Source organism: Zootoca vivipara, chromosome 12 (genome assembly GCF_963506605.1).
Source record: "Zootoca vivipara chromosome 12, rZooViv1.1, whole genome shotgun sequence".
In the NCBI taxonomy this organism is placed as follows: Eukaryota; Metazoa; Chordata; class Lepidosauria; order Squamata; family Lacertidae; genus Zootoca; species Zootoca vivipara.
In genome coordinates, this window is record NC_083287.1 from 38,389,241 (window position 1) to 38,412,642 (window position 23,402).

The 23,402-nt window shown below is 42.7% G+C and overlaps 1 protein-coding gene across 1 annotated transcript in view; it reads left to right on the plus strand.

Annotated features, from left to right (window-relative positions):
- Nucleotides 1–22,198, plus strand: part of GPR158 (G protein-coupled receptor 158) — a 127,017-nt gene extending 104,819 nt beyond the window's left edge. The window contains exons 7-11 of the mRNA XM_035129637.2: nt 144–382; nt 14,885–15,023; nt 17,548–17,653; nt 18,504–18,650; nt 19,839–22,198. Coding sequence (XP_034985528.2) covers nt 144–382; nt 14,885–15,023; nt 17,548–17,653; nt 18,504–18,650; nt 19,839–21,275 — 2,068 coding nt within the window. The 3' untranslated portion in view covers nt 21,276–22,198. The remainder of the gene's footprint in view (nt 1–143; nt 383–14,884; nt 15,024–17,547; nt 17,654–18,503; nt 18,651–19,838) is intronic.
- Nucleotides 22,199–23,402: the final 1,204 nt, after the last annotated feature.

The following is a 23,402-nucleotide window of genomic DNA, read 5'->3' on the forward strand; positions in this document are numbered from 1 at the left end:
AGTGATCGGGCAGGGGTATAAGGGATCGGGTGATCCTTAAGCTGTTCTGGACCCAAGTTGTCAAGTGCCTTGAAAATTACTGCAAGCACCTTCAATTTGAACCGGCAACTGTATTGTGACGCTGTGCCTATTTGATTGTGCAGGGTTTTGAAAGTGTTCCTGTCACGGACTGTTCAGCGAATGCCATATATGACAGGCGGGCGCGTGATGAAGATGCTGGCTGTGATATTCCTGGTGGTGCTTTGGTTCCTAATAGGCTGGACTGCTGCAGTCTGCCAAAACCTGGAGCGAAACATTTCTCTCATTGGCCAAGGACAAACCTCAGATCATCTGATCTTCAGCATGTGCCTGATAGACCGGTGGGATTATATGATGGCTATTGGTAAGTTGCCTTTGCTGCTGTTGTTTTGCTTTGGTCGTTATTCTGCTTGTTTAAGACATTTATAACACACATTTCCTTATAAAAAGCGTAATGATAAAATCACATCACAACCTAACGATTTAAATATATCAGTTACAAAAGCAATACACTGCAAACAATAACAGTACTACATCCATAGAAGCTGTTCAGCAAATTAAAACAAATTCCTCCTGCACTTGTTTTTCACTCTCCAATCCTACAGTTTCTCCTGCCTTTGTCTCTCATCTCCTGGCTTTTCCAGGTTCTTTCAGATCCCTTCTTCTAACCCCCACCTTTCCCAGGGATCACTCCTCAGTGTCCAGCCAGGCCCTGACCCTGAGTATGCAATAATTAGTAAAAAAATATATAGACCTATGGTCTATTGGCTTTCAGATGTCAGCTTAAGCAGTGGAATGGAGCAAAGAGCCAGTTTTCCAGACCTATGGCTCAGTTAATAGCTGCAAAAAGGCTTGAAGTCGGATTTCAAACAGAAAACTACTGAAATGTTTCAGCTAGCAATTCAGAAACGAGCTCTCTAGGCAGGGCTATGTGTTAGATTTAATTAGCAGTGCAATCTGTCATTGGGGTCAACTGCCTTGGAGAAAGGTGACCTGAGTTGTAACTTTGCAGTTCCAGCCTCTCCCCGCCCAGCATGTTTTGCAAACATTACATATGTTCTGTAATTGCCATGTAAATTTAGGGTTTGCTCCAGTGGCTTAGTAGTAGAGCCGAAAGCATTAATCAATTAATTGGTGCAATTATCCAATTACTGGCTTGAGAGTCGACTGAAAATGCATCTCTGATTAATTAGCAGGATCCAGCAGAGTTCTGTTCCCTACCACCAATGGGGCATGCCTGAGTCCAGTTGCAGTCTGGGTTATCCTTCCAACTGCTGCAAGAATCCATTGATCATCAGGATTGTTGCAGGATGGGTGGGTCTAGAGTTAGCAAGCTAAAGGCGGTGTTCTTTTTTAAAAATATATATTTTTATTAGTTTTATAACAAATACAAAAAATAAAAGTTACAAAAAATACAAAGAACCAAAAAGAAAAAGACAAAACTAGAAGAACAGAAAACAAGAAAAAAGAAAAACATTTCTTTAACCATTTATCCAATATATATCTTGCACTGTCGACTTCCTCCTTCCCCCCCTTCCATGTTTCTATTTATGTCTATTATAGCACTCTCTACTTCTTAATCCATTTCTTCTTCTAATATACTTATAATAGATATTTTCAATAATTGTTTTACATTTAAAACATATTTCCTTCTTACTAAATCTATATGCTTCTTCAGCATCTTTATATAACCACTTCCCTTATTATCAATTTTTAATCTTATATTTCTCCAAATAAATCTTAAATTTCTTCCAATCTTACTCTTCCAATCGTCTCTGCTACCCGATCTCGGACTCTCGCAGTTAGTTCAGACATTTCCATAAATTCTATCAGCTTCATCTGCCAGTCGTCCACCGTAGGTAGGTCTTCAGATTTCCAATTCCTTGCTAATACAATTCTAGCTGCTGCAGTGGCATACAGAAAGGCGGTGTTCATGTCTGATTAGATAGATAGATAATTTATTATGGTCGGAGACCAGCATATAAAACACACTTGGGGGTACAATCCCCAAAGGAACACAAACATTGCTACCAAGGAGTGTGGTGGAGTCTCCTTCTTTGGAGGTCTTTAAGCAGAGGCTTGACAGGCATATGTCAAGAATGCTTTGATGGTGTTTCCTGCTTGGCAGGGGGTTGGACTGGATGGCCCTTGTGGTCTCTTCCAACTCTATGATTCTATGATTTGAAACATTGAACAACAGTAAATTTAAAATCTATAAATGCGGTAAGCGTATAGACACTAAAAACTTTGAGATAAGCTACCACAGAGACATGACCCAGAATCACCCGAGGGACCGGGTTTGGGGATTTTCTTGACAAACTAGTTTGGATCGGGGGGTGGTCTGCACCTACAGATCTGTACACAGAATCTGGCGACCATCTGGGTCATCTTTTGATCTTTGCCTAACAGGAGAAGATCGGATTTTTGCTTTTCCGGGAGGTCGGCGAGCCTCACCAGCAGGGGATCAATGGTCTCACTATGTGCCTCTTCATAAAAGGGACATCTAAAAAATAAGTGCTCTGGGCTTCCTATCTCCCTCAATGAACAGGCACAAATTCTCTGAGCATATGGGACTTTTTTAAAGGATCCTTCCAGGACCGGCGAGGGCAGAGCCGAGCTTCTGGCGAGAGTAAAAGCCCTACTTGCATTTTTGTCTTGCTTGATTGCATCTTATGTCAGCATCCCTTGCTGACAGAAGGCTCTTTGATCCAGCAAAGGCTTCAGTCAGGAGATGAGGGAAGGAGCCCCACTAAATATTTGCGGGAAGGGCGAAGGGCTGTAGCTCAGTGGAGCATCTGCCTCACCCGGAGAAGGTTCCATGTTCAATCCTGGGCATCTCGCAGGAGGGCTAGGAATGTCCCCTGCCTGAAACTCTGGAGAGCTTCTTCCGGTCAGTATAAACAATACCGAGCTACGTGGACCAATGGTCTGACTTATTACAAGCAGCCTCCTACATTCCTTCCTTCAGCACAGAGACATCCTTTGGAGGCAGCCTGTTGATGGAGAGAAGGTGGTCCTCTGGGGTTTAATAATAATAATAATAATAATAATAATAATAATAATAATAATAATAAATTTTATTTATTCCCCGCCCTCCCCAGCCAAAACCGGGCTCAGGGCGGCTAACACCGAATATAAAACAATTAATTAAGCTTTTTTAATTTTAAGCTTAAAAACAAGATTAAATACAACATTAAAATTAAAATGCAGCCTTATCAGAAAAAGGAAAAAGGGGGAGGGGATCAAGTTGATTCCAGGCCAAAGGCCAGGTGGAACAATTCTTTCTTACAGGCCCTGCGGGAAGAAATCAAATCCTGCAGGGCCCTGGTCTCATGAGACAGAGCGTTCCACCAGGCCGGGGCCAATGTTGAAAAGGCTCTGGTTGAGGCTAATCTGACTTCCTTAGGGCCTGGGATCTCTAAGGTGTTGCTATTTATGGACCTTAAGGTCCTCTGCGGGGCATACTGGGAGAGGCGGTCCCGTAGGTATATAATGATGCCTGTAAGGCTGCACGAATTTTGAAATGAAAAGCAACGGCAAATTCCCAAACTCTAAACCCGCAGCAATTGCGGGCATCTTAAACACAGCAAGGTAATGCAGCAGAAAGGGTCGGGTTTCACCTTTCTCCTCCCCACACCCCTTTCTGCATGTTGACACCTTTGCAAACCGCTTGGAGGATTTCTTTACAGTTGTGCAGTATGCAAAATGTTGTTAAATGAATTAAATAACTAAATAAAGCACACGCTTAGGATCTGTAAAATTGCACTGCAAATTATTATGAGTAGTAAGGGTGCTGCTGATTGCATTCATTCATCACTTCCTACAAAAAAAGAAAAAAATCTCAAAGGAATCTACAGATACATAAATTTCAGTTTAAATATCTGAAGAATGTATCTAGGAATGGCAGAAAGGGGAGGAAGGAGTGACTGAGGTGCCCTAGGCCAGTGTTTCCCAATCTTGTGCCTCCAGATGTTTTGGGACTACAACTCCCATCATCCCTAGCTAGCAAGACCAGTGGTCAGGAATGATGGGAATTGTAGTCCGAAAACATCTGGAGGCACAAGGTTGGGAAACACTGCCCTAGGCAGTTTGCATTGCCATTCTGCCATGCTGAATTTCAGTTTGGCCAGTCAATAAACTGGTGAACTGCATAATTAGATTGACACAATCTCTGTGAGTGGCAGAAAACCAAACTGCTTTTAAAAAGCCAAGCTGAAATATAAAGTCATTTGGAAAGGCAGCTCTGGAGAACAGCTGCAAGATTTGGTGTGCGTGTTAAATGGCACCTTTATTACTTCATTTCTGTCAAATGCTGAAGACACACATCTTTCCCCTGGACTGCAACTGCTGAGATATATGTCTTCAGGACCCACCTTTATCCTTTGCCTGTAATTTGCTTTCTTAATACTCAATTTTATATTGCTGTAACCCACTGTGGGAGCAGGTTGTGAAGAGCTGGTAATAAATTGAATAAATAATTGACATGAAATATTAATAAGATTGTAATAGAGATAAAAACAGTAGCTTACACAATGTATTTTTTTAAAATGTGCATGTTGTTGATTATAAACGAACCAACATTTATGATTCACACTTTTCATATGTCCCATGAGCTATTTCCTCCTCCTTAGACTAATATGTCTTCTAAATCTGTGCTCAAACTGAACATTTAATTGTGTTCCTTACTGTAGAAATGCCCAGCAAGAGATACTAAGATGGTGTTTTTAAGTGTGTTTGTGCATACTGGTGTAAGAAGGAGTTGTATGATCGGGCTTTCCATGACAGAACACAAACGGCTGAAGTAGATATTGTGGGGAAGGAGAGAGATGTTAAATACATCCATTTATGCCAATTTAATTACAGTTTAATGTTCAACTTCGTCTTGGAAGCCAAAATACTTATCTGCCTGACCAGACAGGAAGAATCTCGGCCAGGCCAGAGCTAATGTAATATAATTTGCTTAGGTACTGAATTTCACACCCTGTTCCCATAAATATGTTGTTGTGACAGTCCTCTGATATCCTAAACAAGCATTTATGTGAATACCTAAGACAATTAATCTTTTAAATTTACATATTTGTAAAGATTCCAGAGGACAAGACTTCGTCAAGTGTAGGATGGGCAAATCTCTCAATTTTGGTTCTCTCATTTTGTCCCCTATCATCAATTCAGTTCTCCACATATCCTGAACAATTTGCATCCCCCCAAGAAAAGCCCACTCATGATAATTCATCAGCAGTTCAGGTTGAATTTCTCCTAATATACACATTTTTATGGCATTTTGACTAAAATGCACACTTTTGCTTGGAATTATCCCAAACATAATGCAATTTTTTGATTTTAAACTAATATATGCATTTTCAGGCACACTTTCTCCTCATAAAAACATTTTTTGTGCACATTATTTGTCTGGAGAGCTGCATCACAAAAGTATGAATTTCAAGCTGCTGTTTGGTTCTCATATTGTTTCAGAAAGTGTGAATTTGATAGATTCAGCTTTGGATGCTAACTGAAGCAAATTCTTCCCCCACAGTCCATGGCCCCAAGTAGTTCACTCAGTAAAGGTGAATTTCAGGTTAGGGCTTTGGTTCAAAAAGTGTACATCAGATAGCTTCTCATTAAAAAGCAAGAGGCAACGAATTTCTTCCCCGGCCCTAACCTCTCTCTGCCTGCTGAAAGCCTCAGAAGCTCTCAAGGAGGAGCAACTTTTGCCACGGCTATGTCCCATTCTCCTTCCCATCTATTCACTTATCTCTGCCCAGAATCAGCACTGTTTTCTTCCCTTTCAGCCTCCATTTCAGGCCAGTGCTTGGAGTGCTGCCAAAAGGTGCTTTAAAAGGCAGGATTGCTTAAACATTGACCTGGGATTTGAGATCTGGCTTCAATGTGTAATGTAGGGAATCCTCACGCCCTGGGGAGTCCAAACAGAATGACCAGACTGAAAAGAAAACAGGGAGTTTCAGCAGATACACCCCGTTTTCTCATTTGGCAATTGGATCATAATATTGAGACTATGCCCTGTAGCACTGTTAAAGGTACAGGAGCCCTACAGCTATGCAACTATTAAAGGTACAGGGTACCCAACTAGCATGGTCCATGTTCAAGGATGACGGGAGCATTAGCTACCCTTGCATTAGCAGAAGGTTACACCATGAGAGGTTGGAATGATTCTGTTATTTCTCGCTGCAGTGTATCTTCTCCATTCTGGCAGCATGTCTGCCCCACACCTCTCTTGCTTTTACATGCACTCTTCTCCATAAGGCTATCCTTTTTTTCTTTTTTCTTTTGCAATAGACAAGAGGAAACCTTCATTTCCTGCCTTGCAGTTTGTATTGTTACCCAAAGGTTGCAGCTATGATTAATTGCATTGGAAGCAAAGCTTGGCTATGCTTCTGCAAGCTTCCCATCTCCTGATGGCGACATTGTGTGGCATGCTTCCAGTGGTGGTTCATACAAAGTGACCTGCTGCTTTCCTGAATTTTCTGACTACAGAGCCAACACACACACACACGTGCGCACACACGCACACACAGCACCTTTGCGTTGTTCATGTGCTAGTTTGTAAGGTGGGTTTGTGGGTGAGTAAATGGAAAAGAGATGCTACAAGCATTGAAGCATATTTTAGGTTATTTAAGATTCACCCATTCCTTAAATGAAATTTTAAAATGAGACCATTACTGTGACCAAACAGTGACACAACAGAAATAAACTAAGAGCAATACAACAGCTGGCAAAATATTAGAAGGAAAACTGCCGCACACTTATAAGTTTGCATCAATCAGTACTTGCACAAAGACCTTGAACAATCAGATGCATCCAAATGTCTGAGTTAACAGGTGAGTTTTTACCTGGCACTTGAAGCCCAGTAATGTAGGGACCATCTATCTATGCCTGGGGGGGGGGGGAATTCCACAATCTGGGTACCACATCATGACCCCATTTCACCACACAATGGGCAACATCCATCAGCAGAACAGCAAGCAGGGCCCTCCCCAGCTCATCCAAGGGTCCAGTCAACCTGTATAGGGAGGGGCACACTCCTTCAAGGACTTGCATTTCCATGTGCTCCCTGCATAGACTACTTCACACACAACCAAATTCATTGTTTTCGGGGGTAGGGATGGAGAAATCTTTCAATTTCATTTTCATTGTTCCAATCCTAAATTCAATTCTCTTCTCTGCATCAGTTTGATTCCCCCTTTTAAGTCTTTAGTGAAAAACTATCCTAATATAGACACATTTTTGTGTGTGCAATTTTCCCAGATTCACACATTTTTGCAAAGTGTTTTCACCCCTAATCGTAATGTTCTTTTTGTTAATATGTGCAATTTTATCCACACTTTACCCTAATGTGCACATTTCTGTACATGAAATTTGGTGGGAGAACAGTAACTGCTCAATGTTTGGGAAAGTGCACATTCCAAACAATAGCAGCATTTCCTTTTGCTTATTGTTCGGGAAAGTGAAAATTATGTAGGTTCATATTAAAATACAAAGAAAACCAAATTTCTACCCTATCCCTGCTCCAGGTGTATAGAACCTTTGTCTCTCCAGCTGTCACAGAATAAACCAGTCCTGGCAAGCATGGACAGTGTCCAGGGATGATGGGACTTATAGTTCAGCATCATCTGGAGGGCCAAAGGTTCCACACACAATTTTCTGGCAGCCAGAAGCGTATATTGCCATAGAAACTGTATCCCGTGTCAGATCTGCCCATATCCTGTTTTTAGATACATTGGTCAGGGTAGAGTAGCTTTGGGAGAACAATGACTTCATCTTTTAAAAAGTGGCAGCATAGGCAACTGGAATATTTGGAGTTACAGGTAGGTAGCCGTGTTGGTCTGACATAGTCGGGGAGGAAATAAAAAAATTCCTTCCAGTAGCACCTTAGAGACCAGCTAAGTTTTTCATTGGTATGAGCTTTTGTGTGCATGCACACTTCTTCAAATACTTCTGAAGTAGTGTGCATGCACACGAAAGCTCATACCAATGACAAACTTAGTTGGTCTCTAAGGTGCTACTGGAAGGAATTTTTTTTTGAATATTTGGGACATATTAGTTGGGATCCATAAACTTGTGGAACTTCCAGGAGCCTAATTCGTTTTGTTTTGTTTTTAAATTCCTGCTGAGTCACATACTTCATGGAAAACTGCTTTTGCAAGCAATGGTTGTTTCAGAAGCTATTTGAAATTTTGGCACAGCGGCCAGTTGTTCAAAGGTGGAAGGAAAAGTCAAATGTTCCACTGGGCAAACACAAGCTCTTTTGAGTTTGTGCCAAAATGTATTTGGAAGGAGTGTTTGTAAATATTGTGGCATTAGCATGTAAAAGATTCTTCCCCATTGATCTTTAAACACACTGCTTTTTAGTTTCATCAGGGTAACTGTTATCTTTAAATGCCTATGTTCTTATTGTGAGAATTGCAGCTTGCAGCTCCCACATTTAAAAGTGCAGTAAATTTTGGTAACATCTGCAGATTTCTCTATGCCAATTGTGGCATTACTCTAGAGTTAATTATATGAACCTGATTCTCCCCCAACCCTCCAGCACAATTCTGCATGATACATTTAAACTGTGTAATTGGTGCTTTGGGTAATAAATTGTTTTCCAAGCAGAATGATATATTTGTTATTGCTAATTAAATAATTTTAATGTTAGGCATAGCTGGGAGATGTATTCTCGTAATCTTCCTTGCATTGCGAAAGAATTCCATTTTTGTAGGATTCAAGATGTAATGCTAATTGGTTTCCTGCAGCTAAAACATCTCTACCTTTGAACTATAAACTGTTATAAACCTTATCTGAGTTCCACTGTATAAGCATAGAGCAGACCATCCAACAGGTAGATCATGATCTACTGGTAGATCACTGGACGTCTGTGGCAGATCAGTGGCTCCCCCCAAAGAAGCTGAACAACTCTGGCTCCCCTAGAAAAAGCTTAACATTTTGGCCCTTCACCCCCCATGGGCCTTCCCTCCTCCCTAAAAGAAGTTCAACAATTTGAACTGAACCCCAAAACAGGGGCTAGATCACTGCCAGTCTTTAACTCTGTGAGTAGATCACAGTCTCTTGGGAGTTGGCCACCCCTGGCACAGAGCATGGGATCATGGCACTCAAAAGCTTTGTGATATTTGGCATAGATTTACTGTTGTGGGGTCAGAATTTTACAAATATGCTGAAACACAGTTCAGTCTCAGAGTGTGGTTTTGCAACATTTGCTGACTGGCACATTTGTGGAGATTCTACAGCATAGTGACAATGAAGGTTAAACAGACTCCAGTCTCCTCCAGTACAGGCACAAGGATCTTTTACCTCTGTTTTCAACCAGCTGTGGTTACTTGTTATGTTTGAGCTGGGAATTGTGGATAGCGTTACCTATGGTTTGGTGTAACAAGCAAGATAATCAGCTACAGTTGTCTCAGTAATGACATAACAAGGAACTCAGAAGTTCCAAATATCCTCCAGTCAGCCACTCGAGAGGAGGAGAGGACATGGAAGAAGCCACATGAGTGTTGTTTGCGTATATCATATCGAACTATGGTTTTCTTAAAGATTTTCTTGGTTTACAGAAATATGTGCAATGTCTCTTGTAACATTTTGCAAATCAGTTTCATTTGTTGAGACATTGGGAAGAAAAGGAGAAAAAGGGTAGATGGGGAAGGGTGGGTGGGGTGTTGTGGCGATGTTTCTATTTTGCTTAATATATGTGGGGTTTTTTTTGTCAGCGTCGCTTGTGTAGGTTCTCTGCTGTTTGCTTGTGTTCCTTTCATAGCTGTCAACCCTCCTTTTCTTGCGGGGAACTCCCTTATTCCAAGCCACAGCTGTCAACTTTCCCTTTTTTTGCTGGAAATTCCCTTATTCCAGCGCTGTTTCCCGCTGCTATCCTGGATTGTTAGATACACCGTAGACTGTCCCCGGGACAGGTGAGGCTGCTGATTCCTTATTTTCAAATCCAAAAGTGGACAGCTATGGTTCCTTTAGTGGTGAGAGATGTTGGGATTGGCGTAGGGCAGGCATGTCCAAGAGGTAGATCGTGATCTACCGGTAGATCACTGGACGTCTGCGGTAGATCACTGCTAGATCATTGGCTCCCCCCAAAGAAGCTGAACAACTGTGACTCCCCTAAAAAAAGCTCAACATTTTACCTCCTCCCTGAAAAAACTCAACAACTTTGACCCGAACCCAAAAAAGGGGGTAGATCACTGCCAGTTTTTAACTGTGAGTAGATCACAGTCTCTTGGGAGTTGGCCACCCCTGGCGTAGGGTATAGTTGTTCATTTGTGGTTGGCTGTGGTGGTCTTTGTTTCGTGTGTGAGTGGGTGTTTTGGATCAGGTTAGCCATATTGTATGCTGTTCGTGGATTTTTGTCATTGTCTTGTTGGGCTGTGATATGTGATAAAGGGGAGCCATACCGGGCTGAAGCCGTCTTCTTCTATTTGTCCCTATGTCAGTTTCAGCTTATTGGTTAATTTTTCTAGTAGGGCTGTTTCCCATACTATTTGGTACCATTGGTCCATGCTTACTCCTGACAGGTCTCTCCGGTGTCTGGTTATGGTGTTTCTGGTTGCTGAGAGTAAGTGGGTTATGAGTTCTTTGTGATGTAGGTGGGCATTATTGTCTTGGAAGATGTTTAGCAAGGCCAATTCTGGGGTTATTTCTAATGTTTGCTTGGTTATTTTACATATTTCTCTTATGGTTGTTGTCCAGAATAGTTAGATTTTGGGGCACTCCCACCAGATGTGGAAATATGTGCCTGTTGAGGTGTACCCTCTCCAGCATTTTGGTGAGGTTCCTGGGCGTATTAGCGCTAGTTTTCTTGGGGTTAGGTACCACCTGTAGGCGAGTTTCAGAGTGAGTTCTTTCTATGGTTTAGCATTACATTTGAACACAGCCAATACAGAGGTTGAACGGTGGCAGATTGGAATAGTGGTAGACACAGAACAGATATAAAGCAGAACCAGGGGTGGGGGGATGTAAGAAGCAAAACAGATTTCAGGTTTGGATATAACAAGAAACAAGAAGTTTCCAATTTCTTGCTTGCGGCTGCGCTAGAGGAGGAGAGGGCATAGGAGAAGCACATGAGCCTGCAATTCAAGCATGCAACACTAAACAGTTGTTGAACCTTACATGTGAACCCAGCCAGTTTACATGTAACATTGTCACTTCCTGAAGACTGGACAGTGGATTGCGAAAGAACACATATTAAGACGAACAAGTTTTTTTGCGGGTCGGCTTTTAAGGAGGAAAACATTTATAGGTTGCATGAAAGTGATAATTCTGCAGCTCAATTTTACTGAAGAAATGGGTTTTGGAGAGAGATATGAAGGAGAAAGTGCTGTTAAGCCAAACTCCTGCAGATGTTTTGTCTTGCAACCTCAGGCTGCATCAACTAATTGTTGTAATTTATGTAAAATAGTTATGTTAAAGTTAGAGCTAGTGGCACAAAGGAAGGAGTAAAGCAAGGAAATAGACATGAGCCTGTGCATATTCAGAAAGGTTATCGTTATAGTATTGATTAGGGTTTTTAATAGGTTTATTGAATTTGTTGTTTTAACTATATTGTTGTATAATGCCCCAAATTCTAACTGATGAAGGACAAATCAAAGGCAAGACAGACAGACAGACAGACAGCTTAATTTGCCCAAGGATTCTTGAATAGGTGCATGTTTACAACAGAAGTTTTCTTTTTTCCTCATGCTAGTAGAAGCCCTACCTCCTAGACCTCAAGAGGAGATACTGGTATTTTCTCCAGTATGATTTGCATATAAAGAAGAGAGAACATGAGGGGTAAACTCTGTTTTTTAATTTTGAAAAATGGTTATATTTTTTGTTTGGCTGCTTTTACTGCAAGATTGCCCTGAAGTCGTTGTTCTCAAAGTGTGGTGTGGGCGTCACATAGGAGGCCTGGACATCTGCTATGAGAGACATGAAGAAAGGCAGAAAGAGGGTGAAATAAAAAGGGAGGAAATAAAAAGAGAAGAACAAGTGGAAAAACAAAATCAGTGGCATAATACCGGTAATTGCCACATATATTGTCTTGGGTAACCTCATGGTTAAAACAGCACACAAACTCTCCTGTGGTTCAGGACAGACAAACATTTATTCACTATCAAACCAGATTCTTATTTTGAACAATGATGAAAACAAAATGCTGAACTCAACATCCTAATCCTCACCTTTTGGAGAGATTATTCATGAGGCTAAAACTTAAATGCTGCCAGTATCTTGTCTGTTCTGCCATGTAACAGTTTTTGACAACAGACTCCATGTGTGACAAGCTAAAATTTGTTATGCAGGAAATCAAAAGTAGGTTGAATTCCCAAGTATTATTTCTCTGGGTCCAGAACAGATTTGTAGCATGGGCTCACTTTCCACTTTGCATGGCCCCAATTCACCTGTTTCAAAAAACAAGAAAATTGATTGGTGTCCTTTAGCCTTTAGACATCTTTTGCTCCTTATATTTCATGTTGAGTGAAAGATTCCTGCATTGCATGGAGGTGGACTAGAGGATGTCAGTGGCCCCTTTCCAACTCTACAAATCTGTGATTAGCCTGACTAGTTTCTGATCTGTGAGCAGGAGGAGAAGATGCAAGTATTTTTTCTCAGCAAAATTCTGGCTGCAGCAAGATCCATTAGATCCAGGGCTTTTTCCCCCAGCCAGACCTCACCTCTCAGGTCTGCGCCATTGCCATTCAAGGGAGAAGTAGTTCTTGGTGAGTTCTGGCACCTATTTTTCCATAAAAATAGCACTGATCAGATGCCACTAATTAACTTTGTCCCAGGCCAAAGTACATAAAGAAGTGTTTGCAAAAATATCTGCTTATCAGCTGTGATTGTCTTTTAACACATCTCCGTGTTCTGTCAGATCCTGCATAGGTAGGCTGACTGCATGATTGGGGGGGGGGAGAGACCTTGAAGATGGTGCATTAACTCAGTCTTTTCCAGATTAATCATCCTGCACTTCTCTATCTGCTATGTTTGTGTTTGTGTGTGTGTGTGAAGTAATGATTTTGTGCCCCTTCGTCTAATGTTGGCATCAGCAAGCATTGCTGTTCTGGGTCAACATCTTGGGTTGCCTGGGGTCAGTCAGCAGTGCAGGGACCCATGCTGTGGTGATGTGCTGGCAGGCCATGTTTGTGCTACACTTCCATTTGCTGAACCAGTGAGTCAAAGGATCAGACTGCAAAGTATATTTGGGATCACAGCTTGAAAGGATTCTTTGGGGATTTCCAGCCTGGAGCTTTTAGACTTCAAGGACTGCTTGCTGCCAACAAGCCCAATTCCTTCCAAAATGCTACATATTTAGGTCACCAGCTTGCTCACCTAAGATATGACCAATGCCAGGGAAACTGCGCTTTTATGCTAACAGATTTGTAATGAAAAATAGCTGCCAACAGAAAAACACCCTTTGCCTTCTCCCTGAAGAATAACCTCACTAACCCATGAAATGAATGTGATAAAATTGCCTATGAAAGCTCATCTCAGAATACACCTGTTGGGCTGAAGTCTAAGTATGCTTCTTATCAGTAGATAGTTGCAGTCTACAGGGGAGTTTCTCTTAGAAGCCCACTCTGTAATAACTCAGAGCAGGGCTTTTGCGGCTGCCCCTGCCCTCTGGGTCGAGATACAGCAGGCACCCAATATCTGCACTTTCTGGAAATAACTGGAGACGTTTTTGTTCTGACTGGCTTTCCCAGCGTGATAAATGGGTCTTTACCATGAGTAGCTATTTTGCTAGGGTTTCAGTCTTGTTTTAAATGTATTTAATAAATCATTTTAATTTCACTGGTGTCGTTTTCTTTTTAAACTTCTCTCTCCCTCTCCGTTGGTGATTGTTATTAATTGTTAGCTGTTGCTTTTAAAGCAGAAAAGTAAAAATATATGAATGAATATTAAATGAAATGAATAGATCAGCCTGATAGTTAACAACTCAATTGGGCACCATGGGTTACAAGATGTACATTGCAGAGGGACCCTTTTCTACCTCCCCATTACATTTGGGATGGGGTGGAGGAGAGATCCGAGACCACATAACACCGGTCTTGAAAGATCTACATTGGCTCCCAGTACGTTTCCGAGCACAATTCAAAGTGTTGGTGTTGACCTTTAAAGCCCTAAATGGCCTCGGTCCAGTATACCTGAAGGAGCGTCTCCACCTCCATCACTCTGCCCAGACACTGAGGTCCAGCACCGAGGGCCTTCTGGTGGTTCCCTCATTGCGAGAAGCCAAGTTGCAGGGAACTAGGCAGAGGGCCTTCTCGGTGGTGGCGCCCGCCCTGTAGAACGCCCTCCCAACAGATGTCAAAGAGGAAAACAACTACCAGCCTTTTAGAAGACATCTGAAGGCGGCCCTGTTCAGGGAGGCTTTTAATGTTTAATAGATTATTGTGTTTTATTTTTCTGTTGGAAGCCGCCCAGAGTGGCTGGGGAAACCCAGCCCGATGGGCGGGGTATAAATAATAAATTATTATTATTATTATTATTATTATTATTATTATTATTATTATTATTATTATATCTTGAGCTCATTTGAGATGAGTAACTTTTCCGGCCTTATTTACAAAACAGATACAGTAGTGTACATTGATTCCATTAAGTTCTTGACACCTTCACCTCCATTGGAATGAATGGGGGAGCTAACACATGCAGGCTTGCAGGGTCATTAGGTGGTGTACCTACCATTCTGTTATCTGAAAGCATACTGGCACACGCATAAATTCCAGTTGTTGAATTTGTATATATATATATATATATATATATATATATATATATATATATATATATATATTCACACCAAGATCCAAACTGATAATTTCAAGTTTTTAAATGTATAAATACTAATGTATTTCCTATGTTGCTTCTCTTGCAGCTGAATTTTTATTCCTCTTGTGGGGCGTTTATCTCTGCTATGCAGTGCGGACCGTGCCCTCGGCGTTTCACGAGCCACGTTATTTGGCTGTTGCGGTTCACATTGAGCTCATTATCTCTGCTATATTCCATGCAATTAGGCAAGTGAGCTGTAGCCTGGTTCTTAACTGTTTACTTCCAGCATGGGACAATTTGAAATGGGTCATCAGGCTAAGATGCACATCAGAAAGCCCCCAAATGAAAGCGTTCCTCCTGCAAAGCACAGAATTCTTTAAAGACATTCTCTTAGATGGCTGAAGAGATGAGCTTCCTATCTATTAATTAGGCAGGCAGGGTTTTCAGTATACCGTATGCATCAAAGGAAATGGTCTCTCAACAGCATTTTATGCATTTATTATTTCCAAAAGCTGTGTACAACAATATAAATCTTAATTCAAGAAGCTTTAAAATGACACTTAAAATCCAGGGTTAAAAATAACCAAGAAAACTATCAGGCAGCAGGCAGTGGGACATGAAAATGTCTAGCTAGAGTTGTCCCCTTTGGGATTGGTAGGGCAGAATCCTGGGAGGCCAACAGTAGGTGGAGCTAGAGCCTGTGATAGGTACCGGTAGAGCCAACTTTTTATAGCTTTGTCCTCATTCTCCTGCTGAATTCTGAAAAGGCAAAACTGATACTAAAGAGGAGGAAGAGAACAGTCAGAGCTACCGGTACTCCCTGGGCTAGTTGTGAGTATTAAGGCAGGCGGGTAGCAGGTGGCAATTGACTGAGAGCAGACTGAGGGTGGCGGGGGAGTGACCCATTTGCCCTAATGGACCAGTCTCCTCTTGCTGCTAGTCCCATTTGAAATCATGCATAGAAATCTAAGCCTAGGCATCAACGTTGAAAAGAAACCAGGGAAGTAGCTCCCTAGTCATGCAGTCTTACAAAATCCCTACAGACGCAGAATGGAAATCTGTCAAAAGCCTAGCAGAATAATAATTTCAAAAAGCAGCTTACCTACCTGCTTCAGGCTGAGCTTCCTCAGGAAGAGTTCCATAACGGGGGGCGGGGGACCACCGAGAAGGCACTGGCCCACATTCCCACCAGCCATACCTCTGTTGGTGTCAGGACACAGATTAAGGCCTCCCCAGATGCTCCTATTTGATGGGCAGGTTTTATGGCCTTTTAAACCGTGTGTAGAGCGACGCGGGTAGCACTGTGGGTTAAACCACTGAGCCTAGGGCTTGCCGATCAGAAGGTTGGCGGTTCGAATCCCTGCGACGGGGTGAGCTCCCGTTGCTCGGTCCCAGCTCCTGCCAACCTAGCAGTTCGAAAGCATGTCAAAGTGCAAGTAGTACAGCGGGAAGGTAAACGGCGTTTCCGTGTGCTGCTCTGGTTCACCAGAAGCGGCTTTGTCATGCTGGCCACATGACCTGGAAGTTGTACGCCAGCTCCCTCGGCCAATAACGCGAGGTGAGCGCCACAACCCCAGAGTCAATCACGACTGGACCTAATGGTCAGGGGTCCCTTTACCTTTACCTTTAGAGGGCTATTGGTTTCATTTGTTACTATGGTACGTATTTTTGTGTTTGTATATTGTAAACCACCCCGTGGTCTTCAGGTGAAGAGTGGTATAGAAATTTAAATAATGATGGTGGTGATGGTGGTGGTGATGATGATGATGATGGAGGAAGCAGTTCTTCCAGCAATCCTGGTCCCAAGCCATTTAAGTTAATATAAACTGGGCTCAGAAACAAAATGAAAGCCAGAGCAATTGAAAGAGGATTAGTGTGATATGATCCAAAAGATAAGTGCCTGCTAAGTATTTTGCCTGGTGCCTTTTGCTCCAGCTACAGATTCTGCTTACTCTTCAAGGGAAGTGCCCTTGAAGAATGCTTTGCAATAATTTGGTCTGGCTATGTGACCAAGGCATGTGTCATAATGGCCAGCACCCTCTGGCATCGATGTCAGATGCTCTGCACCCTCTACGGTGCTCCAGTCACAGATCTCCAAGGCTCTGGCTTACAGAGCAGTAGCAGGCAGGTAGGAGGCCACCACCATTTTAAATTGCTCACAATGCCCCACAAGTGACTCTAGATTCCAGTGCATGGTCTGAAGGCACATGAGAGCACCACTTTGCTGAAGCTGGCTAGCACCCTGGATGGATGACTATCTGGAAGCCGCATGTACACCCCTGTGGGTCCCATAATATAAGGCAGGATATAATGGTGTAAGGAAATAAACAATGGATAGATGAGTGGGTAGATCACTTCCACCCACTGCAAGAGGGTATTAGTAGTGCTATGGTCCTCCAATGTTAGCCCCATCAATGCCAGAGGGGTTCCACCACAGGGTGCTTTGTCAAGAATCCTCCCACCTAGAGGTTTTCACTTTATTGCAAATTGAACGTTGGGGTGGCTTTCCACATACAATGGGGCTCGTGCACATGAACCCTGCATGCGCATTGGTGCTGTGATGTGTACACAAGGAGCCTGTGGACCAGAGGATGTGTACTGAGGGAGAGACAGACAGCAATGCCAAATTCAATCACGTAGTGCATTGTTATATTCAGGTTTTTGCTCTATAAGAGTCGTCAGGAATATTAAGGATCTAGCATTTAATGTGGGGGGGGGGAGGAAAGTGGAGGAAGATGCATTTGCCAACCCTCTGGATTCTATTTTCAGGTTCAGTCTTGCCTCAAGACTTCAGTCTGATTGGATGCTGATGTTGTTCTTTGCACACACACACTTGACTGTGACAGTCACCATTGGGTTACTTCTGATCCCGAAGGTATTCTTTCTCTACTCTCTTTCCCATGTCAGAACTCAGGGACAAATGCACAGTATGCAGGAAATCTCTTATGGGATCTCTTAATGTTTGGGGTTGGTTTGTTTGTTTTTTAGATTTTGCAGAGGGTTCCAAATTAGATTGGAATGGCGACCTTTCCTCTCTCCTGTTTCCACACTCTAAATTGCTGCTCTGAGCTCCATGGCTGGGTGTAAGAGAGAGACAACCCCTCAGTGTCACTGCCCTGGCCTAATTTGGATACCTCAAGGCAGCTCATCACAGATCTTCCACCTAGCATGCATCTTAGCCCTCTGATAGATCAATATAACTTGGTGGCAACTGTTGTTTGTTGAATTAGGAAATAGCCTGAGAAATCTCCTGTTTTGAAGAAACATTTAGGCAGACTTCTAAAGATATATTTCTCTCCAGAACTGCAAAGTATCACGCAGTTGCTCCTGGTAAGTATCTTTCCATACCAGGGATGGTGAACCAGTGGTCCTCCAAATGTTGGTGGACTCCAACTCCCCATCAGTCCCAGCCAGCAGAGCTGATGCTCAGGGATGATGTTGGGGGGGATGATGAGCAGGGATAATAGAAACTAGAGTCCAGCAACAGCTGGAGGACCACAGATTCCCATCCCCTGTTCTATATGAAGCTAGCGGGGCATAAGGTTTCTCTGCACATATGAAGGCTATGCACATACTTTAAAAGAACAGCAAAAAAAAGGTGAATATTTAGGGGGAGGCCTGCAGGACAGCCACAATGGAAGCACCAACTAAAGAGCAGGTGCATGTTCTTTGATTTTGTTATATTGACCAGGGCATTCATTTTGACATCTCACATATGTTTTCAGTTTTCCCGTTCAAGCAATAACCCGCGAGATGACATAGCTGCTGAGGCTTATGAAGATGAACTCGACATGGGAAGATCTGGTTCCTACCTGAACAGCAGCATCAATTCAGCTTGGAGCGAGCATAGCTTGGACCCGGATGATATTAGGGTACATGCTAACCTTGTGAATTTTTCTCTCTGTGGGTGGTTTTTGTGGGTTGCTTTTTTTTTTTTAAAGCCGGGTGTGAAATCCTCAGTAATAAGATGAAATAAATAAATGATGAAAATGATGGCCTGCTCAGTCCTAATAAAATCTTTGGCATGGTAAATTCAGTATGACATAAGCAGCCTCTCTGATTGCTGGAGAGTCACTGCAGACTGTTAAGAGTGAAGAATCCAGTACAAGGACAACTTAGTTTCTTTTTTTAAATAATTTTTATTGATTTTTTTTATAGAAACAAAACATACAAAACAGACAAAATAAACTCTGTCCCTTCATTTTCCCTCCACCCACAAGACCACTTCTGCCACCAGTGATACCCATGGGCATTGGGAAACAAAGGGGTCCATTTTAAGCTGGGTTTGACCTCCCCCCTGCCACTGAGAGGACAGAGGCGGAGGATCTCTGAGGTTTGGCTTATCCCCCAGCTAATTCTTCAATGTAACACTTTACTCAACAACAAAACAACAGATAGAAAAAAAAGAAAAAACATGAAAAAATAAAAAGGAATATATATATATATATATATATATATATATATATATATATATATATTCCAAATCTTATTTTCTTAACAGTTTCTTAGCTTAGTTTCTTACCCGAATAGATTCTTCCAATTCTTCCAATGGCTTCGGGTTATTCACACCTGGGTGTCTCGTATCATCATATGTTAAACTCAGTGAAATGTAACTGAAATGATGGCCATTTTGTAATGCTCTTTGGTTGCCTTTGTGTAGCTCAGACCAGCTGGAACTCTATGGGCAAGTGGGGGAAGGGCTCTGTGCACATCCCCCCCCCCCCCGGCTCATTCAATTCTGCTGATCTGTTGAGGAAGGAGGAGTTGAGAATAGAGGGCTGGATTCAGTCCTCCTTTTATGCTCTCTAACAGCAGGCAATTTGCTGAATTTGACCCAATCTGATTGGATCTTCATGCAACCTCAGCTACTATATCAGGTTTCAACTCAGGGAAATGTACACCTAGGTCCCTACCAGTCCATGTTTTTCCTTCTGTTGCAGGGATAGGGAACCAAGACCCAGATGCCTGATCCCCAGGCCCCTCAGGTTAAGAAAAGCTACACTACGTTTATTTTGACTCAGTATATGCATTCCTGACAAGCATTGTCCTCTGCTTTGCAGGATGAGTTGAAGAAGCTGTATGCCCAGCTGGAGATTTATAAGAGGAAAAAGATGATCACCAACAATCCACACCTCCAGAAGAAGAGGTGCTCCAAAAAGGGCTTGGGTCGTTCAATCATGCGAAGAATTACAGAGATCCCTGAGACAGTCACCAGGCAGTGCTCCCGGGAGGAAAAGGACTTTCTGGAGCATGGGGTTTCGAAGAATACTCCTGCGACAAAGAAGAACCCACCGGATTCTGGGGGACACATCAAACCAAAGGAAGAATCCCTGAGGAACCGAGTCTTCTCGTTGAAGAAGTCTCACAGCACTTACGACCACGTCCGGGAACCGGCCGGAGAGCCTAACAGCTTAACAACAGAAAGCGTGGAGGTCATCACAGCTACCGAGAATTCCTTGCTGGATTCTGCCCCTGGGAAAAAGACCGCAGACAAAGCGGAAGCAACGTCCACTGAAAACGTCCCTTTGGTTTGCAAATCCGTGAGCGCTCACAATTTAAGTGCAGATAAGAAACCCCTTCACCCCAGAACGTCAGTGTTGCAGAAATCGCTCAGTGTTATTGCCAGTGCCAAGGAGAAAACGCTGGGGCTGGCCGGGAAAATGCAAAGCGAAGAGGGCGGCAAGTCCCACAAGTCTCAGCAGAAGGGCAAAGAGGGGAGCAAGAAGCACTCGGGCGCCGATAAAAGTGAGCATAAGGATTCACACCGGAAAAACTCTGCCCATGCGGATGAGGCGAAGAAGCCCCATAAATCTGGGATAATGAAGCAACAAAAGTCCAGTCAGGCAGCTGGAAACCCTGAGGCAGCAGCAGCAGATAAGACCCTGCCAAAGGGCAAAGTTGACATAGAAGAGGTTTGCCCTTGGGAAATCTATGACCAGAGCCCGGGGTCTGGGCTTTCTGATTCTAAAGCTCAAAAGCACGTCTCCATTGCTTCCTCTGAATCAGAGAAGCAACCCTCTTCCCAGGCCAAGGGCAAAACGCCCCACAAGACTGTGGAAGGGAATCAGCTTCCCAATCAAAAGAGCACAGATAGATGTGAAGTCTGCCCTTGGGAGACCCAAGAAGAAGAACTGCCGAGTTCGAAGGCTCAGCGGGATGTTCCCGGGATAAAGGGCGAAAATGCTAATAAACAATGTGCCCCCAGCGTTTCTGCTGGAGATCCCAAGGAACTGCTCAAAAAGACAACAGCACAAACCACAGATATCAATAAACTGGGAGGCCAGACAAAAAATTCCTCCTCCTCTCCAGCAGGGAATGTGCTTCCCTCTGATTCTGCCAGGCCGGCAGCTAGTAACTCACAGCAACCTTTAAGGTCGCGTATGGAAATCTGCCCTTGGGAGTACGAGGCACCAGAGTTACCCAAAGGGGAGAAAAGTATAGCTTTATCGAACGCTACCAGTTTAAGCTCAAATAAAATGGCGGCGCATCCTAAATAAAGAGGACTTATTAGAGTGTTGGGAAGAGAAGCGAACACCTGAATGAGAAAGGGCTGAAAAAAAGGGAGGGGGGAAAGGTCCCAAGGATCTTCAAATTCCAAAGGAGCATCAGTTCAGCAGGCAACGAGCACCTTCACTACATAGGAACTAGGCAAAGTGAATTGTCTCTTGTTTGTTTGTTTATTGTTGAGTGCCAACGGGGTTATCAGTGCGATCCAGAATATGAGGAACTGTGGCCCTTCCCTGTCCCCCAAAAAGAGTTTACATTCCAAATGAGCGAAAACATGCCTTTAGAAATAATTTATTTTTTTGGTAATAATGTGTGGGGTTGGTAAGTAGGCGACATCAAAGTAATGAAGATCAAATGTAATTATTCCTAAAGGCCCTGTAGTGCATAATGTGGGTTACGAATTCATTAAATGTCATAAAATCTAATGGAGTTGTTCTGAAAGGCCTCGGATCAGATGTAGGATACCACCGAGACTCGAAGCAAATGGATGCAGAGATAAAATTGTTTGCTGTGGGAGCAACTCCAGAAACGAAAACGAAACAAAGAAAAGCATGGCTTTTCACTTTCACAGGATCATAGAATTGCAGAATTGGAACCCAGCCCCCTCCTTATCTCTGCCCTTGATAGCACTGCTAACTTAATGCACCCCCCTCCCCAATTATATTTTTATATGATTGCTCTCATTTTTCTTATAAATGTATGTACTCTGTGTCTCATATTTAAGCATTCCAGTTTGTATAATGTTTGCAAATAACTTTGATATGATTATGTGACACAACACATTTATGCAATCTGCAGGTAAAATCGAATGTGTGCAATTTTAAAAGCAAAACTTGCTCTAGAAATTGGTTGATTTCTAGGACTTACAGCAAAGCTCCCACAGGCTCATTGAAGCTGTAAGAAAACACACTGGGGATTTTATTTGGCTGTTCTTTTTTTTTTTGGTCGTGGTTTATATTGTGGGCTTGTTGTTTCTCTCTGTTATTTCTGATTATGATTTGATGCTGTACAATTCAGGGTTTTTATACGAGGTACGTCCTGTCTCTTGCACTTGTCCATTGATGATCTTTACTAGCAGACGCCATCACCTTAGGGAGTTGCACAGCTTGGTAAATAATCGTAATGATATTTATTGTTTCTGTAGCGCTTAGAAAGCAAGCACTGTTTAAAAATGAATCCAAGGACAATGTTTCTTAGAAAACTGGCAAAATGTTATTTATCATTCCAGAAACACTACTTTAATAATTCTTCATCGGTATCTTGCTCTGTACTTTACATTGAGCCAGTTGAAAAGAAAATGGGGAAATGTAGAAGATGTCTTCTGCAGAGTGGGAATTTTGGGATGCTGTCTGAATTCATGTTTCAGGAGAGGAATTAGGCTTGAAATGCCTTGTTCATCATACTGTTAAACTTGAGAGAGTCAGAAAGTGAGGAACCTTCCTGCCCTGCACCTATTAAGTGAATGACAGGATAATGAAAACAGTTTTCCCCATTTGTTAATCTGCAAAGCACTTATACAGCCAGATCCTATGCATGTTTACTCAGAAATAAGCAATGCTGAGTTCAGTGGGGCTTACTTTCCCAGTAAATGTGCAGTTTATGGATTGCAGCCTTAATCTGCAAGGTGTTTTTGTGATCATTAATTGTTCTATAGCACTTTTTCCAAATTAGGTTATGATATCATTTCTCTCCGTGACCCACCCACCTACTGACCACGGTTGCCAGCTCCTGTCCTGGAGACCGCAATGGTTGCTTTAACGACTCCAGCTCAGTAAAACAGCATTTGGGAAGGGTACCTCCACCCCAACAGTGCAATGGTCTAGTTACTGTACTTGTCTTTTGCTCCTGATGCAAGCAGGACTCTGATTTTGCCTTAGACTAGAGCATGTAGGGGGATTAGTTGAGTGGAGGGCTGAGCACTGAGATGTATGCAAGTCCTTGCTCCTAATCACTGTCTGTCTCTGTAGCAAGGAGGGGAGACCTGCTTCTCTCTAGATGGAATTGGACTCTCAGCTCCCACTGGCTCCACCCCATAGCTGCCAAGTTATCCCTTTTTTACAGGGATTTTCCCTTATGCTGAATAGGCTTCCTCGTGAGAAAAGCGAAAACTTGGCAGC